The 19,353-nt window shown below is 51.1% G+C and overlaps 1 protein-coding gene across 1 annotated transcript in view; it reads left to right on the top strand.

Annotated features, from left to right (window-relative positions):
• The window catches only part of IGLL1 (immunoglobulin lambda like polypeptide 1), a 33,534-nt gene extending 18,555 nt beyond the window's left edge, over positions 1-14,979 (top strand). The window contains exons 3-5 of the mRNA XM_040619396.1: positions 5,709-5,913; positions 13,075-13,193; positions 14,525-14,979. Coding sequence (XP_040475330.1) covers positions 5,709-5,913; positions 13,075-13,193; positions 14,525-14,844 — 644 coding nt within the window. The 3' untranslated portion in view covers positions 14,845-14,979. The remainder of the gene's footprint in view (positions 1-5,708; positions 5,914-13,074; positions 13,194-14,524) is intronic.
• Positions 14,980-19,353: the final 4,374 nt, after the last annotated feature.

Here is a 19,353-nt window from a genome sequence, read left to right as displayed (position 1 = left end):
GCTTTAATGTATAAAAATTCCTTTGGGGGGCGCCTGGGTGGCACAGCGGTTAAGCGTCTGCCTTCGGCTCAGGGTGTGATCCCGGCGTTATGGGATCGAGCCCCACATCAGGCTCCTCTGCTATGAGCCTGCTTCTTCCTCTCCCACTCCCCCTGCTTGTGTTCCCCCTCTCGTTGGCTGTCTCTATCTCTGTCAAATAAATAAATAAAATCTTTAAAAAAAAATTCCTTTGGATCTCTAAATCCCCCCCAAGATACATGTTGCCAATCATCCCCCAAGCATATGGCCCACCGATATACATATGAAGGGTCTCAGGACTAAGATTTTATTAGATGGTAATAAATGACCTTTTCCCAACAACAGCTAGCCCCCTCAAGGTCCTGGAAACCTTGCTTCCAAAATTCCTCAGAGACTTACGTTACCCCTAACCCCCTCCCAACTTGAGGGTATATAATGGGCCATTCCTCATGACCCCGGTGCAGCTCTTTCTACCTATGGGTCCTGTCCCCGTGCTTTAATGAACCACAATTTTGCACCCAAGACATCTCAATAATTCTTTCTTGGTCGTCGGCTCCGGACTCCACCCCATCTCACCTCACCAATATCCCACAACCTCATCACCCTTGGTCTCTGGCGCTGATGGGCTCTAAACTGCACACCGCTTCCCTCCGTCTTAGTCTGGGCTATTTGGACATCTTGATCACGTCTCTGACTGGAGCTTTGCAGCCGTGCTTCCTTGATTGCTGCCGTCCCTCCCGGGAGCGGGCTCCCTCTTCCTACAACCTGTCTTTCCAGCCCCCCTGCCCCTGCACACCCTCTGCATTCTAAGCCCTCACCCAGCAGGACCTGGAGGCTTCTCCCCCTGGCTGGGGCTGTTGCTGCCCTCCCCTAGTTTCCTCCATCCCAGGAACCACCTCCCTGAGCTTTGCTGCCCAGGGAAACAGGCATTTGGCATTGCTGGTGGCCATTCTTCCTCCATTAAAACTGCCAGGACAGGTGGGTGAATAGAACTGGCTCTGTCTCCCGTTAGTCTGTTTCAACCAAGGCTTCAGATATACCTGGAATACAAATGGCCTTCAGGCCGGGCCTGAATCCAGTCCAGGGAAGGGGTGGTGGCAGGCCTGGGTGGGCCAGAGCTGCCACTGCACCAGCTGAGAAAGCCCAGCCCAGCCCTCAAGAGTCCCCAGGACGCAGTCAGACCTGGATTTTCAACCTCGGCCACCACGGGAGGATGTGGTCTGTGGCAGTGGCAGCCCAGAGGCTGTGACAGGGCAGCTAGGGTCACTGAGCTCAGGTACAGCCCCTCCTTCACCCTGAGACCTGAGGCTGTCCCAGGTGGAACCACAGCTTCTGAACCCTGGGCAGTGGGAGAGTGTCACACCCACACAGGGGTGCTGGGGGGAGCAGCTTCCACTTGGACCCCCGGGACAGACCCGACCCCAGCTCCAAAGGTGCTGGAAGCCTGAGGTCGGAGGCAGGAGTGGGCCCAGCATCATGATGAGGAAAAGCCGGACTGAACCGGGGGCCTCCCAAGGTCTGCTCCTGTCCCCTGTATGACGTCTGCTAGGGTGCTGGCTCCCGTTAGTGTTCGTGCCTTGCCCATCTCCCTGTAGACGCTGAGCTCTCCAGGACGCAGTGCCTGGCCCTCAGGGATGCTAGGTCACTGTGTGTGGGACACAGGGATCCAAGCAGAGTCGCAGTCCTCCGTGGAGTCCGACCTCATGAGCGCCATGTGATAGGAGGAAGTCAGTCTGTCTGTCTGTTACGGCGCCCCAGGGTCATGGCTGGACAGATGCCAAGGGAGCACCTGGGATGGCCTGGCTCCACTAGGGCATATGGCACCCATGAAATTCACTCTGGGGGACCCCAAGAGGAGCCTCACAAACATGGACGAGCCACCAGGACCGCACTGCTCCAGGACACACCAGGATAGAGAGGACCTGAAACACAGGGTGCTTTCACCTGAGCTCCAGGTCAGCCAACCGGAAAGGGCGCGGTGGACCTGACAACTAGCTTCTGCTGGAGTGCGCAGCCGAGCCGGGGTGTTGCGAGATAACGTTTTCCACAAGTTTCCCATCAAAACCCTCAGTAAGTAATGCATTTCCCGTCATCATCCAGAGTACATCTATGGATTTCGATAACCGAAGCAAAATCCCGTGAGCCTTTGCCACCCCGCCCCTTGCATGGGACGCTCTCCATTCTCCCGGCTCCTCTAGGCTACTTCTCTCTTGCAAAATGCTAGTTGCAACCTACTGAATTGTTGTCACAACCTTCTGAGTTACAAGACAAACTTTGAAAAGTGACAGTTGATATATAACCAGGGTTTCATTTATTTTTGATAGCCAGTGATTTTTTTCCGGCCCTGACAGACGGACCAGCTGGTGGCAACACTCACTACAGTGATAAGACATGTGGTCATAATAGCTGTCCTCCATAGGCGCTATGCTCGCTGTACTTCTCCGTTTAAAAAAGCATGTTTACCATACACAAAATAGACTCGAAGTGGATGAAAGACTTCAAGGTGAGACAGGAATCCATCAAAATCCTAGAGGAGAGCACAGGCAGCAACCTCTGTGACCTGGGCGGCAGCAACTTCTTGCTAGACACGTCCCCAAAGGCAAGGGAAACAAAGGCAAAAATGAACTATTGGGACTTCATCAAGATAAAAAGCTTCTGCACAGCAAAGCAAACAGTCAACAAAACCAAAAGACAACCGACAGACTGGGAGAAGATATTTGCAAATGACATACCAGATGTCCATTATACAAGACTGAGGAATCACTGACCTCTACCTCTGAAACCAACAATTCATTATATGTTAATTAATTGCATTTAAATTAAAAAAAAAAAAAGCACGTTCAGGGGTGCCTGGGTGGCTCAGTCAGTTAGGGCTAGTATCCAAAATCTATAAAGAACTTATCAAACTCAATACCCAAAGAACAAATAACCGAATCAAGAAATGGGTAGAAGACATGAGCAGACACTTCTGCAAAGAAGACATCCATATGGCCAACAGACACATGAGAAAATGCTCAACATCACTCGGCATCAGGGAAATACAAATCAAAACCACAGTGAGATCCCACCTCACACCAGTCAGAATGGCTAAAATTAACAAGTCAGGAAACGACAGATGTTGTCAAGGATGCAGAGAAAGGGGAACCGTCTTACGCTGTTGGTGGGAATGCAAGCTGGTGCAGCCACTCTGGAAAACAGTATGGAGGGTCCTCAAAAAGTTGAAAATAGAGCTACCCTGGGGCGCCTGGGTAGCGCAGTCGTTAAAGCGTCTGCCTTCCGCTCAGGGCGTGATCCCGGCGTTCCGGGATCGAGTCCCACATCGGGCTCCTCTGCTGGGAGCCTGCTTCTTCCTCTCTCACTCGCCTGCTCTGTACCCTCTCTCGCTGGCTGTCTCTCTGTCACATAAATAAATAAAATCTTAAAAAAAAAAAAAAGAAAAGAAAAGAAAATAGAGCTACCCTATGACCCAGCCATTGCACTACTAGGTATATACCCCAAAGATACAAATGTAGTGATCTGACGGGGCACCTGCACCCCAATATTCATAGCAGCAATGTCCACAATAGCTGAACTGTGGAAAGAGCCCAGACCTCCATCGACAGATGAATGGATAAAGAAGTTGAGGTACATATATACAATGGCGTACTGCTCAGCCCCCAAAAAAGCGAAATCTTGCCATTTGCAGTGACGTGGATGGAACTAGAGGGTACTATGCTAAGCGAAAGAAGTCAATCAGAGAAAGACAATTCTATGATCACACAGATATGTGAAACTTAAGAAACGAAACAGGATCATAGGGGAAGAGAAAAAAATAGAACAAGATGAAATCAGAGAGGGAGACAAACCATAGGGGACTCTTAATTGTAGGAAAAAAACTGAGGGTTGCTGGAGGGGAGGGGGTGGGGGATGGGGTGACTGGGTGATGGACGTTAAGGAGGGCACGTGCTGGAATGAGCACTGGGTGTTATATAAGACTGATGAATCACTGACCTCTACCTCTGAAACCAATAATACATTATATGTTAATTAATTGAATTTACATTTTTTAAAAAATGCACGTTCAGGGGCGCCTGGGTGGCTCAGTCGGTTAAGCACCTGACTCTTGGTTGGTGGTGATGAGATCGAGCCCCCGGTCGGGCTCCATGCTCAGTGCAGAGTCTGCTTCAGACTCACTTTCCCTCTGCCCCTTCCCCCCCTTCTAAAATAAAGAAATAAAATGAAATCTTTAAAAAACACGTTCAAAGGACAAATACTATATGATTCCACGTATATAAGGCCCCTAAAGTCAGACTCACTGAGATGGAAAGTGGAATGGCAGGTGTGGGAGGCCTGGGGGAGGGGGAGGGGGAGTTACAGTGTTTCAAGGGGACAGGGTTTCTGGGGCGCCTGGGTGGCACAGCGGTTAAGCGTCTGCCTTCGGCTCAGGGTGTGATCCCGGCGTTATGGGATCGAGCCCCACATCAGGCTCCTCCACTATGAGTCTGCTTCTTCCTCTCCCACTCCCCCTGCTTGTGTTCCCTCTCTCGCTGGCTGTCTCTATCTCTGTCGAATAAATAAAATCTTAAAAAAAAAAAAAAAGGGGGGGACAGGGTTTCAGTCTGGGAAGCCGGACAAGCTCTGGAGAGGGATGAGTGGTGAGGCTTGCACGGCAGGGTGAATGTGCTTAATGCCACTGAATTGTGTGCTTAAAAATGGCTAAGATGCAAACGTCATTTTATGTATATTTTACCACAGTTTTTTAAAAACTCAAGGGCAAAAAAGCGACTTTCACAGCCATTATCTCCCAGCTTGGACCCCGCCGTGGTCCTGAAAGTGAGCAGGGCCAGCAGTGGCTGCCAGCCCCACCTCACAGAGGCCTGGATGCCCCAGAGGTGACCCCCGGAGGTGACATCCCTCCTGGCAGCGCCAATGCAGAGCCAGGCTCTTGCCACCCCATGCGGGGGCTCGGTCCCTCTTCACTGCTGCTGCCCACCCCACGCCGAAGCAGGGGTTCCCGGCCGGACAGTGCATGGGCATTCTGGGGAGATGGGAGAGGGGTCTCACAGAAGCCATTACTGCGTGCAGGGTCCGACGCTATGCTCACGACGGTGACGTCCGGATCAAATCTATGAGGGTGAGAGGGTGTGAGTGTGTCAGAAAGAGAGAGAGGCGACACCCATGAGGTGCTGAACGTGGTGCATTAAACACGGTGTTTATAATTGCACCATGATTCCTGAACTTGAACACCGGCTTCCTGCTAAACCACACCTGTTTCCTTCCCCTGTCACCACCCCTGCCCCCGGGCTGTCAGAACAGCAGCCCCAGCCCCAGCCCACTGAACACAGGCGACTCCTGCTCCGCTACCGTTTCGCTGCCCTCCGTGGCCTCTCCAGTCCCAGGAGAGAGGCTCCACAGAGCCAGGCGCCCTCTGAGAAGGAAGGCAGGGCCCCAGGGGCAAGACCAGGCGTGCAGCTGTGCTGGGAGACGGTTGAGCTCTGGATGCCGACCACAGCAGGGCAGTTGGCCAATGGCCCGCTGGGAGAGACCCCCCTCCCGGAGTAACAGCCATGGGCCTTGGAGAGAAGGTTCAGGCAGAGAACCGGGCCACTTGGGCCAGGGAACACTGGGATAGCCACTGTCAGCAAGGAGGACCGGGGTACCTACTGACTCTCCTCCAGGGAGCTCAAGGCTGCAGGTCCTTTGACCCTGAGGGCAAATGAGGCCGGGGACAGGTCAGGTGGGCTCTGAGGCCCCTTGGGGACAGAGCCCTGGCCCCAAGCCGTGCTGGCCCCTGCTGCTGCTGGGCTTGGCCGTGGGCGCCCAGGGCCGTCTGCCGCCAACAACAGTAGGCCCACCGAACAGCACCCCCGGCCCTGGAGCCCCAGCAGGAAGCAGCTCTCGGAGCCTGTGGGACAGGTAAGGGACTGAGTGAGTCATGTGAGTGAGGGAGGAGAGGGTCTTTGCAGCCAGAACTGGGACTGAGGCACAGAGCGGCTGTGAGGGGGATAAGGACAAGGAAGAATTGGCAAGAAGAGGGACAGTCTGGACAGACCCTGGCTTTATATAAAGTGTTGACATTTCGTCCAGGGTGTATTCGGTTGCCTTAGGGGTTTTTTTTTTCAGTATTGTATTAAATTATTATTTATCTTCATTACTGAATTTTTTTGGCACTCCTAAATTTTGCACCCAAGGCTAGTGCCTCCCTCAGCTCACCCTGGTCTTCCAGGTAGGGAAGAAACAGGAGGCAGGGGCAGGATACCCACGTGGGTAGAGGGTGCTGTGGCTGGGCCAGGGTTCCCAGGCCGCCTCCTCTTAGCCCCCTCCTTGCCCTTCCCCTGCTGGACAGGGGCCACTCCCTGAAGCACTAGGGTGCAGGCTCCAGCCGATGCTTCTTCCGTCAGAGTGGGCCTTCCCTGCTGTCCCCAGGTCACCGGACCCTCAGCCAAGGACCTTCGGCTAGGGCCGCCTCCTGCGACCGACCCCCTAAGAACTCGATCCCACCCATGGTGCAAGCGCCTCCGTGGGAAAGGCCCCTGCGAGGGTCTGTGGGGGGCCAAGGTCTGCCCCCACTTTCCAAGTAAGCCCAGCCCACTCCTCTCTGAGTGCGGTAGAAAGTCCCTGGACGAAGTGCCAAGCATCGGGGTCCACTTATGATAATGAGTGACCCGACAGCACGTTCACGGTGGGCACTAATCACTTTAGGGGCAGAACCTCCCTCGGCAACCCTACAAGGCAGAGCTCACTGTCACCCCCACTTTACAGATGAGGATAGAGGTCCAGGGAACTGAGGAGACCTGCCCAATGTCACACAGCCAGTGCAGACCCCAACACTCAAGCCCGATGGCCTCCAGCTCTTCCCACCCCCACCTCCTAACTTGGGCTGACAGGTCTGCCCCTCCCAGCCTCAAGTGCCTACCCTGCAAAGCGAGGGGTCCTAACTGGTTGAGGGCCTTGTAGCCTGACACCCAGCCCAAGGATGGTGGGGTTGCTGTGGTGAAGGGCTAGAACAGGATGCGATGCTTCTCTTTGGTACTAGCAGGCCGGCCATGGAGGGCGGGTCAGCACGTGTGGGTTGGAAAGGACTGGCATCTCAGCATCCGGCAGGGCCCAGGGAAACACAAGGAGAGATGGAGCCCCCATGTTGGGTCAGGCCTTGTGCTGGAGCTGGGATCCCAGAGGAGCAAGTTTGGGCCCCAATTCAAGGTCCAGCGGGAGAGGGGGCGGGGGAAGCAGCCACCACATGCAAGGACAACGGCAAGGTGGTACAGGCACAGAACGCCCAGGAAGCTCCCAGTGGTCTGCAGGGCTGGAACAAGGGGCTGCTGGGGCCAAGATGGTCAGAGAGAAGGCCACACAGGTACCAGCCCCTGACCTGGAGGACCCATCCCTGGAGGACAGACTTCATCTGGGGGATCTTGGGGAATGTTTGCAAGGAAAGGACATGACCAGACTTGGGTGGTTGAGGGTGGGAATCTAGGGCTAGATAGACTTGGAGGAGGGTGTGGTGGTGTCTCTGGCAGAGTCCACAGGTAGTTGGAGATTGAGAAAGTGGGAGTAACAGGAAAGGGAGGAGCCAGGATGCCCCCCTGGCTTTTTTGCTAGCTAGTTAGGAGAACGCTGTGACTGCACCAATGTGTCCTGTACCTTAACAAAATGGTCCAAGAGAAGGGGTGGTCTGGAAGGCGTTGGTCCCCCCCCAAGGAGGTCCACTCCCTTCCGGCCACTTAGGGATGGGTTCAGGATGGGCCTGAACCAAGGGGGTCATGTGCAGTCTTGAGGACAGACCTATAGACAATTTTTGGAGCAGTAAGGTGGTGGGGGGGGGGGATGACCAAGCTGGTTTTACAGATGAAACGCTGTTGGCCAGTGATGGGGTGTCTCCAGGCAAAGGGAGCTGCGAAGGCTAAGAGGGAGTGAGGCAGGGGTTGGGAGAGGGGAGGGGAGGGGAGAGGAGGGGAAGGGGAATGGCAGACCGCAGAGGGTTTCATGCACCCATGGTTTTTCCTGAGGCCCTTGAGGGACTTATGTAAGGGACTCTCAGAGTCAGATTTGTGTCTTGGGAAAATGGCTCCGGATTTTCTGACAGCAGATTAGAGCTGCAGAGAGGAGACTGTCCACACATGACTTAGATCACCTGTGAAATTGGCAAGTGAATTTAAAGTGATGGTACCAGAGGGTTGACGGGGGAGGACTGGGCACTCTCACGGATGGTCAGTGGAAGACGAAATTCTTGGAACAAATGACACCATGTGTCAAGATTCATAAAAATCTGCATTCCTTTTAACCAAGTAGTTATTCCACTTCTAGAAATTTATCTTGAGGAAATAATCAGAACTTCAGCTAAATATTGTACATGTGTTCAGAGGAAAGAGTAGAAACCCCCTCAATGTCCAACAATAAAAGAAGATAAACTATGGTATATCCATGGAAGAGAATAATAAACTCACTATATAGATAGATAGATAGATAGATAGATAGATAGATAGATAGATAGATAGATATAGTGACTGTAATCACATAATAAAGATTTCTATTTTTATTTTACTTTAATTTATGCAGAGTAAAATTCCCTCCTTTTGGTATAGTAGTTGTATACATTTTAATAAAATCATAGAGTCAGGTAACTACCACCACAATCAAGATAGAGAACATTTCCATCACCCCCCAAAATTTCTTTGTGTCTCTTTTGTAATCAGTCTCTTTCTCTGCCCCAACCATGGCAACCACTGATCTCTCTGTGACGCTATAGTTTTGCCTTTTCCAGACTACCGTATAAATGGAACCGTGCAGTATACTACCTTTTTGTAAATTAAACTTTTTGTTTTGAAATCATTGTAGATTCACATGTAGTTGTAAGAAGCAATAAAGGGGGTCCCATGTTCCCTTCACCCAGTTTTCCCCAATGGTAATGCCTCATAAAACTATAGTAAGATTTCACAACCAGAATATTGACATTGATACAGTTAAGGTCCAGAACATTTCCCTGACCACAGATGCCTCTTCTTGCCCTTCTATTGCCACTCCTACTTCTCTCCCTTCCAAGTCCCTTCCTGACCCCATGGCAACTACTAATTTGGTCATTTCTAATTTTGTCATTTCAAGATTATTCTATAAGTGAAATTATATAGTGTGTAACATTTGGTCATTAGCGTTTTTCACCCAGCTTAATTTTCTGGATGTCCATTCAGATTGTTGGGTGAATCATAGTTTGTTGCTTTTTATAACTGAATAATAATATTCCCAGTACAGAATCTTTTGAGTCTGGCTTCTGCAGTTCAGTATGCCTTTGCAGTTCACCTCGCTTATCCCATTTGTCAATTGCTTGTTCCTTTCTACTGCTGAGGATTCCATTTTTCAATGTATTACATTTTGTTTAGCCATTCACCAGTACAGTGTTGAACGGAAGGGGCAAAAATCAACATCCTTTTCTTGTTCCTGACCTTGACGGGAAAGCTTTCAGTCTTCCACCAGTGAATATGATGTTCAATGTGGATTTTTCATAGATGGTCTTTATAAAGTTGAGGCAGTTCCCTTCTACTCCAAGTTTTTTAAGTGTTTTGTCATGAAATTGCGTTGAATTTTGTCAAATATTTTTCTGCATCCATTGAGATGATCAAATGGCTATCATCCTTCATTCTATTATTATGATACGTTATATTGATTGATTTTCTTAAGCTGGACCACCCTTGCATTCCTGGGATAAATCCCACTTGTGTATGATTTTTTTAATATGCTGTTGGATTCACTGTTCTAGTATTTTGTTGAGCATTTTTGCATGTGTATTCATAAGGGATATCAGTTTGTGGGTTTTTTTGCGATGTCTTTGGTCTTGAAATCAGAGTAATTCTCAAAGAATGAGTTAGGAAGTGTTCCTTTCTTTCCTATTTTGCAGAAGAGCTTGTGAAGGATTGGTGTTAAACTAGCTTTAAATATTTGGTGCAGGGTTTCCCTGGGTGGTCAGTCGGTTAAGTATTTGACTCTTGGTTTTGCCTCGGGTCATGATCTCGGGTTTGTGGGATCAAGCCCCACCTTGGGCTCTGTGCTCAGCATGGAGTCTGTTTGAGGGTCTCTCTCTCTCCCTTTCCCTCTCACTGCCCAATCATGTGCATGCATGTGCTCTCTAAATATATAAATAAATAAAATCTTTAATGATAAATAAATAAATAAATAAATAAATAAATAAATAAATAAATATTTTGTACATACACACATGCATACATAAAAATATTTGGTAGGATTTTCCGGTGAAGCCTTAGCGTCCTGGGCTTTTCTTTGTGGGAATGGATTTTGATTACCATTTTAATCTCTTTAGTTGGTATAGGACTGTTCAGGTTTTCTATTTCTTTTTGAGTCAGTATGGGTTGTTTGTGTCTTTCTAGGAATTTGTTCATTTCAACCAGGTTATCTGATTTGTTGGTATGCCATTGTTCATATTATTTCCTTATAATCCTTTTCATTTTTGCATGGTGTGTAGTAATGTCCCAACTTTCAGTTCTGACTTTAATAAATGGAATCTCCTCTCTGTTTTGTATTTGTCAGTCTGGTAAATGTTTCTCAAAGCTGCTAGACTTCAAAGAACCAGCTTTTAGTTTTACTGGTTCTCGCTATTGTTTTTTATTCTCTAATAATTTATTTCTACCCTAATCATTATTATTCCCTTCCTTCTGCTAGCTTTGGAATTAACTTGCTCTTCTTTTTCTATTTCGTTAAGATAGACTTATATTACTGGTTTGAAATCTTTCCTCTTTTTAATAGAGGCATTTTTATAGCTATAAATTTTCCTTAGAGCACCACTGTCACTGAAACCCATAGGTTTTAGTGTGTTGGGTTTTCTTTCATTCATCTCAAAGTATCTCTTAATTTCACTTGTAGTTTCTTCTTTGACCCATTGATAACTTAAGACTGTGTTGTTTATGATTTTGACTACTCTAAATGCCTCACGTTAAGTGGAATCATGCGGTATTTGTGCACCAACATTGCACAAGGTTTCCTATTTCTCCACATCCTTACCAACACTTATTTCCTACTTTGTTTTTAATAGTAGCCATCCCAATGAGTGTGAAGTGGTATCTCATTGTAGTCTTAATTTGCATTTACCTAATGATTAGTAATCTTGAGCATCTTTCATGTGCTTACTGGCATTTGTATATCTTCTTTGGAGAAATGCCTGTTTAAGTCCTTTGCCCACTTTTGAATTGCGTTGTTTATTTTTTTCTTGTTGGGTTTTAGGAATTTCCTATTATTCTGGATATTAACCTTTTATTACATATATGATTTGAAAATATCTTCTCTCATTCTGTGGGTTGCCTTTCTACCCTGTGGATAGGATCACTTGATATACAAAATTTTGAAATTTTCATGAAATCCAACTTGTCTAGTCTTTCTTTTGTTGTCTGTGCCTTTAGTGTCATATCAAGAAATCATTGCCAATCAAATATTGTAAAGCATTTGTACTATGTTTTCTTCTCAGAGTTTCATTGTTTTAGCTCTTATATTTATGTCTTGCATCCATTTTGAGTTAATTTTTGTATATGATGTTAGGTAAGAGTCCAACTTCATCCTTCTGCATGTGAATATCTATGCTTCCCAGCACCATTTGTTGAAAAGACTGTCCTTTCCCCCATTGAATGGTCTTGGCACCCTTATCAAAAATCATTTGGTTGTATGTGTGAGAGTTTATTTCTGGGTGCTCTGTTCTATCTCATTGGTCTGTATATATGTCAATACCACACTGTCTTGATTATTATAGCTCTATAGTAAGTCTTGAAGCCCTGTAGTGTCATCTCTCCAACTTTGTTCTTTTCTTTTGATATTGTGTTAGGTAATCTGAGTCCTTTGCCCCCTCTATAAACTTTAGAATCAGTTTGCCAATATCAGCAAAATAATTTGCTGGGAATTTGATTGGGATTGCATTGAAGCTATAGATCTGGCCTGAGGGTTGGGTAGTGAGAGCACTCATGGTCACATGTGACAAGATGAGGACAGAAAAAGAGCTGGTTTGGAGGAAACGTGGTCAGTCTCATTTGGTTATGGTGAGTTTGAGATTCCTGTTGAACATCCAGCTGGAGATGGTCAGTAGGCAATTTAGGGAGAATCAAGAAGAGGGTTTGGAGCTGGAATAGACTCAAGCCTCACCCAATGGGCAGTAGTAGGAATCCATAATGTAGGAAGATGGCAAAGAAGGAGAACCCAGGGTGCCGGTCTGGGAGTCAGTTGCCATGCACAGGCAGGGGTGAAAGGGAAGTCAGGGGAGGAGGATGGGAGATCTCAGGTGCCAACAGGAAGAGAGTTACTGAAAAGAGAGGCTGACTCTGTGTTGCATCCTGTAATGACATAATGTACAACAGGAACTAGGGAAATGCCCAGGAAGAGGGCTTTGTTGGCCCTGACCTGAGAGCTTTCAAGGAGAGATGGAGATGAAAGCCAGGGAGACCCTCTATGTCCCAGCATATGAAACGGTGCCTGGAGCTACTGTTGGATGGATAGGTGGGTGGATGGATGGATGGATGGATGGATGATGGATGGATGAACACATGGACAGATGGACAGAGAGGTGGACAGAAAAACAGTGGTCTGAGAGATCAGAGAAAGCTTCATCAAAGAGGTGGGACTGCATTGTGTCTTGATGTGTAGAGAAAAAGTGGGGGGTCTTCACATGGGAGTACTATGATTCAGGAATGGCCCAGTCCCAGACCAACCAGTAGGTCCAGGGAGGAAGCCACCTGGCTGGACTATGAGAAATTGTAGGAGAGGAACCCTCAGAAGCTCTAAATGAGGCCAGGAGACATCAGGCAGGTCTGAGCCAGTTCAGGACCTGCTCTGCCACACCACATGAGAGGACGAGGCACTCAGGGATTTACTGAACACCTACTCCATGCAGTTTCACGGTCAGCACAGGATTAAGAGATGATCAGGACAGCCTTGGAAAGGGACATATACAAGACATGGGTGGAGTCTGCCTCAATCAGGGGGCTGGGCACAGGGACACCTCTGGGCTGTGGGCTCATCCAGGTGTGCCACAGCCTCTAGGAGGCTGGCTGCCCAGCCCCACCTGCTACAGCCTTATGCCCATCACAGGTTCCTGTTCTGGCCTGGCCCCCAGGGGGCAGGCCCCAGGTGTTGGCCCGGTGGGTTTTGGTCCGAATCTCAGTCACCCTGGTTTGTTTTCAGTGAAGGAACCCAGCTCGCCGTCCTAGGTAAGTGGCTCTCACCACACTTCCCAACCTGTCCCACCCCTCTGTTGTCTTGGGAAAGTTATTTTTCTTTGGGGCTTGCTTCCTGTCTGCCCTTCCAGCCTTAAGGACTGACCCTCTAGCGGATCTGTGGGATCTGGGGGAAGTGGATTGGTCTCAGGGAAACCAGCAATAAGGACCCCAATAGTACAAGCATTTACCTTTAGAAGCTGACTGTTGAATGTGTCCAGATTCCAGGGGCCTACGCTTGGGGGGTGGTGATCCAAAAATGGGGATTCCTTCCCTTCCTCCAGGGCAGGCACCTGTGTGGGATCCAAGGCTGGTTCTGACTAGGGGCACTGGGGCGGCCTTAGAGAGAGTCCCTTGGGGTCTTGGCTGAGGGCTTGATGTCCATCCAGGCTAGGAGGGCCACACAGGAGGCTGGGGACATGGCTGGGGCCCGAGTGGAGACCCATGGGAGGGGAACAGAACAGTCTGGTTTGCTCTAGGCTGAAGTGCTGAGGGTCTCTGCTAGGCCGTGAGGACACAGGGACAGAGACATGAGTGATGTAGGACAAAGTGTCCAGAAACACAGCCCTCCCAGGATGTTGGTCAGAAAAGAGCAGGTCCCATGGGGCAGAGCCTTACCTGTACCTGGAGCCCCATAATCCTCAGGTGTCTCACCTGTCCAAGAGATGGTCTCCTGCCTTCCTCAAAGGGTACTTTAGACTTAAGAGATGACAAAGTGGGGAGCGAGTGGGGGCTCAGAGATACACAGCTGCCCCTTAAAGTCAGGAGTCATCAGAGGTGCTGGGGTGGCCATGGGACCATACTGCCTGTCGTCTGCAAGGAGTAGCCCCAAGAAGGCAGCAGAAGTGAAGGGTCCTGTGGTCGGGGCAGGAGGGATGAGGGAGATAGCAGAGCCTTGGAGTACGTAGCCTTCCCAGGAGGCAGGAACAGAGCCATTCCTGAGGGAGACGGGGGCTCCATGCCCCACCTGGTGCAGGGCTCATGACCTCCATGCACACCGTCACAGTTGTCCTAGCTGGCTGGGTAGGGGACTCCAGTTCACAGGAGAAGCACCCAGATCCAGAAGAATGATGTGATACGGGGACCAGATGCTGGGCTGGGGAGGAAACCGAGGCTGCAAATGCACCTTTCACATCTGGGAGAGGTGATGTGGAAGAGCTGCTGGGAGCATGGGGGGCTGCCTGCTGTCCAGGGCTGGAGTGGAAAAGAGAGTCCCTTGGGTGAACAAGCATGGCCATCATGGGAACAGTCACAGAGGCTGTAGATGAGGGAAGGGCTGCCCAACACCTGGACTGTCTCCGCATCTCTCACCTCTGCCCACACAGGTCAGCCCAAGTCTGCGCCCTCGGTCACGCTCTTCTTGCCATTCTCTGAGGAGCTGGGCGCCAACAAGGCCACCCTGGTGTGTCTCATCAGTGACTTCTACCCTAGCAGCTTGAAGGTGGCCTGGAAGGCAGACGGCAACCCCATCACCCAGGGCGTGGAGACCACCAAGCCCTCCAAACAGAACAACAATAAGTATGTGGCCAGCAGCTACCTGAGCCTGTCGCCTGACAAGTGGAAATCTCACAGCAGCTTCAGCTGCCTGGTCACGCACGAGGGGAGCACCGTGGAGAAGAAGGTGGTCCCTGCAGAGTGCTCCTAGGTCCCTGAGACCCTCCCCCACCCAAGGGGGCCTGGAGCCACAGGACCTCCAGGAGGATCTGCCCTCCCACCAGGGTCATCCCAGCCCTTCTCCCTGCACCCAGTCAACACTCAATAAAATGTTCTTTATTCAGTCGGAAATTGTGGCTCTCTGTTCATTGCATTTAACACTTTGTGTCCTGAACTCTATCATCCTCAAATGTGAACACGATTCTTTTCACCCTGTGGGAAAGGAGTCAGCAGAAGGCATCGTCATGTTTTTGTGAGGGGTAGTTTTACTCTCACCCAGAATTGCCAGAGATTATTCCAGAACAGAAGATACCAACAGCAGAACCAAGATGGGCCATCCTCCACCATGTCTCTATGCTTGCTTTTCTTGCATGGACCACATAGGTCACCAACAGTACCAAAGCCCACTGCTCTTGGTTCCCTGTGTACTCCTGGATAATGTCTGAGCTCCTCCTTGGACCTGGGGCCTCACCATCAGGGTCTAGCTCCCTCCTGAGCTGTCCCATTCTCCTTTCCTTGTAGGCCCCCACTCACCCACTCGACGCCATGTTTTCTCTGGTTTCCTACCCCATATGAACTTTCCCCATCGTCAATAGCCTAGAGCATCCCCCCTTTCTTAGCAGTCTCCCTACTCCAGCCTCCCCAGTGACACTGTCCTGTGCCTCTCCCACAGACATCTCTGTCATACTCACTAAAGGACCCTCAGTCCCTGGACCCTAGTCACTCAATCCCACATTCCCACTGAGGGCTCCTCCTCCCACGTGTGTCATGGGGGTCCCAGCTGTATTCAAGGTCCCTGGGAGGCAGGGACCCTATAAAGTCATTGGACTTTCACCCAATCACAAGCACTAAACCAAAGTTTCCATGGGTAGTTACCGAGGCCATGAGTTCAACGTCAAGATCAGATTCTGGATTGTGCCCTGGACAAATCTGGGAGACTGACTCACCTTCTTCGGTGTTGGGAATGGGCCCTGAGAACCAGGTAAACTGCTGTGCCAGGAGCTAGCTCAGGATGTAGGGTCTTACCTCTTAACCCAGACAGACAGACTGCACACTCACACACACATCGTAAACCCACATGCATGCACTAGTACACACTCACACACCTACTACTGCAAACATGGCCATGTGGGGCATGGATCTAGGATGTGTGGTGGCATCCAGAACCCTCCATGGACCTCAACTCAGCAGAGGGCACAGGCCCCATCATGTCTGTGTTGGAAACAGGACTGTCCATTCTTCCAGGTGGCGTTCCCCAAGCAAGCGGAGCCATAGACAGAGCTCCTTCCGGGAAGTTACCTGGGGTGAGATATGTCACTCAGACAGTCCCTCCTACCCCTCCATGGCTGGGGATGGGGGGAGGCTCACCCCCCAAGGAACTGAAGATGCAGGTGGGGGGGGGCCCTTTCAAGCTCCCATGGGCCAGACCAGCCCCCACAAAGAAGAGGCTGGACTTTGAGCCTCCGAAGCAGCTGCGTGTGGCCCTGGGTCGGGGGTGTGGGGTTTCAGGGATGACAGAGGGTTGTGTTCAAGGCTGTGTCGCTGTGTTACGTGTTCAGTAGAGGGACTCAGGTGACCGTGCTTTCTCTCTCTTTGGGGACCAAAGTGAAATTTGGATTTGAATTTCTCTCCTTTACATTCAGTCTAGGACTGGATCTGAATTGCTCTGGCATTCTGGAAACTTCATCTTTTTGTCTGGCCATCTCACCCCCTGTAGCCTACTCCCACTCTGAAGCACGTGGTGGGGACAGGATGGGCCAGTTCCAGTGACCTCCTCCTGCCCCTCCTCGCTGTGACTCAGAGCTGTTTCTCCAGTTGACCATCTCATCTGGCCTCTGGGATAGAAGGAATCTTAGTTTTCCTTATGGGGTAGTTTCATTCTTACCCAGAATAGCCCAGAGAATATTCCAGAATATAAAAGATAGGCCAGCAGGACAGGACAGCCCACCCTCTGCTCCTTCCCTACATTTACCATTCTTGTGTGGACCATGTCCACCCCCAGCGGTCTTGGGACCCACTGCCCATGGTTCCCCATGGCCTCCTGGTTAATGGCTAAGGTCCTCCCTGGAATCCTGGGGTCTCAGTGGCTGGTACTGTGAGGAAAGAAGCCTCTCCCTGGAAGGGAGGAGAGCCTGAAAGACAGACACCAAGCCAAATACAGAAGCCCTATACGTAGATACTACAGAGAGTTACTGGGGGAGATCTCAGAGAGACTGCTGCTGGAGGACAGATGGATTTCTCTAGAAACTCTAAGGTCTCAAGGCTGATGCCAGCCAGGAACAAGACTGCTCAGGGGTGGGATGGCGAGTTATGAGGACAGGTGAACCTGCAGAGGGACTGAGACCAAAGAGCGGGTGCCAGGTCTCCCCTGATTGGGGCACTGGGATGCTCCCGACAGACCTGGGGGGCTCTAACCAGGGCTCACGACTGTCATCCCCAGCCCTGCTCTCAGCACCCAATCAGCTCTCAATAAAATGTCCTTTTGTCCATCAGAATTCATGCTCTCTGCTAATTTTGGGGGGGGGGTCTCGTATTTAATTTGCCACCTCTCCAGGATTCTCAGGGTGAGATGCATGGGATCCTAGGCACCCAGTGGGAAAGTAGCCCAAGAGGAGAGGCTCACAGTCTCCCTGGGACATGAGGAGTCTGGTCACTAGAACCTTAGTCCTTCTGTCCTCTCCTTCCACCATTCTTCCTTCAGCACAGAACCATGCCGACTCCCTGCTGCCTCTCTGGTCGGAGCCGCCATGGCTGGTGACCTGTAGATAAGCCCTGCCTGCCTGACCTTGTGGGGACCCTCTACAGTCTGATGTCCTCTCTTTCCTCAGCCTGGAAACCCTGCTTTGGCCTGGACTCCCTCTGCTCCTGGCCCGAGCCCCCCTATGCCCCCTTCCTCTCCACCCCGCCCAGCTCAGCTTCTGCCCATGTTTACCCCCTGCCCTATTGCTCCCTCAGGCTGGACCAACCATGGGGGCCAGGACACCCCAGTAGCTTGGCTTCACAGGCTCTTAAATCTGGGGGTCACTTTGATTCGTCACCAGAAGGCAGGTTCAGAGATGTGAGAGGAATAGGAGGAAGCCAGGAAGGAAACTGTCGCTCACAAGGCCTGCCAGGAGGTTTGGGCACCAGCAAAATAAGCTCTGAGCTCCCCAGGAACCAGTGCAAGGAGGGAAATAGGTGCCTCACTATTTCTCTGAGAAGGACACCCTGCCGGGGGGAAACTGGTGTCTCAGTGCTGAGGGCAGGCATCTCGTACCGTAGTAAAAAGTGGGGATGTGTTTTACCCAATGCCTCCCCATTGATGGGAATCGGGCTGTGACACACACAGAGATAACCACCCGGCAGCCTCAGGCTACGTCAATGACCATGAGGATGCTACGGCTGCTTCTGCATGGGCGCCCCCCCCCCATGTTCCTGTCTCCGTTACCACCCCGTCACCATGGCCTGGTGGGGCGGGGGGGATGGTTACCCAGTTATAGTGCCCTGATCTGGCCCGGTGAGGCGCAGCCAGGCAGGCTCCTGACCCTGGATCCAGAACGGACCCTTGGCACCAAGTCCCAGAGCCCTGCACCCACTGCACGTCCAGCTCATGCCCAGTCGGCCTGATGGCCCCTTGAGTATTCCGGGGCCTATGAGCCACTCCCCCACTCGTGTCCCAGCTCTGCCAAAGAAAGATGGGGTACTGTCTCAGGTGTGTGGCTCAGAAAGTCACCTGCCATCTTCTGGGGGAGGGGGACGCATGTTTATTCTGAATTCTCTCCATTCAACCCTGGAAGTTACTGGGAAAAGTAGGGTCCATCAGGGAACTTTCTGGGTGGTGCTGTGGGGCTCCGGACGTCTGGGGTGCTGACCGCTCTCTGGCATGAGGGGTGGGCAGTGGACCCGGCCCCAGCACCTCAGTCCTTTGTGCTGGGCCCCTGGGGTGCCGCTCCTCCCCTGCACTCGGGGGGCTGGCGGAGGTAGGTCAGGTGGGTCACTGCAGGCAGCGGCCGTGGACGGGTTATCGGCGACCCCCTGCTTGAGGGCTGCTTGAGGCTCATGCTTTTCCTCATGTGATGCCCAGACCAGCCCGGGAGGCGGGTACTAGTACCCCCTCACCTCACAGATGAGGAGCCGGAGGCTTCCAGAGCGCTGCGGGCCTGCTGAGGTCCAGGTGGTCAGAGCCACAGAGATGGTGGGCACCCAGGCCACTCCCTCACCCCAAGGTCACCCTCCTTCCTGAGGACGTCACGACTACACCAGGCCAGGAGAAGGTGCTGAGCACACAGACCCCCTCAATCTCCAGAAATCAGGGATCTCCTTAAGGATCCGTGGGGTGGGGAATCTGGGCTCCTCAGCCCCCAGCACGGTGAGAGAAAGGTCAGCCCGGGAACGTGGTGAGGGTGGCAGCAGGAGTGTCACTGTGTGTGAGTGGGGGCGATGCGTGTGTGTGTGTGTGTCTGTGTGTGTGAGCTGTGTGTCACTGTGTGTGAGTGGGGGCGATGCGTGTGTGTGTGTGTGT

The sequence above is a fragment of the Ursus maritimus genome, unplaced genomic scaffold (assembly GCF_017311325.1).
Source record: "Ursus maritimus isolate PB19 unplaced genomic scaffold, ASM1731132v1 scaffold_33, whole genome shotgun sequence".
NCBI classification, from domain to species: Eukaryota; Metazoa; Chordata; class Mammalia; order Carnivora; family Ursidae; genus Ursus; species Ursus maritimus.
Note: the sequence above shows the minus strand (reverse complement) of the source record. Positions and strands in the feature narration are given on the sequence as shown.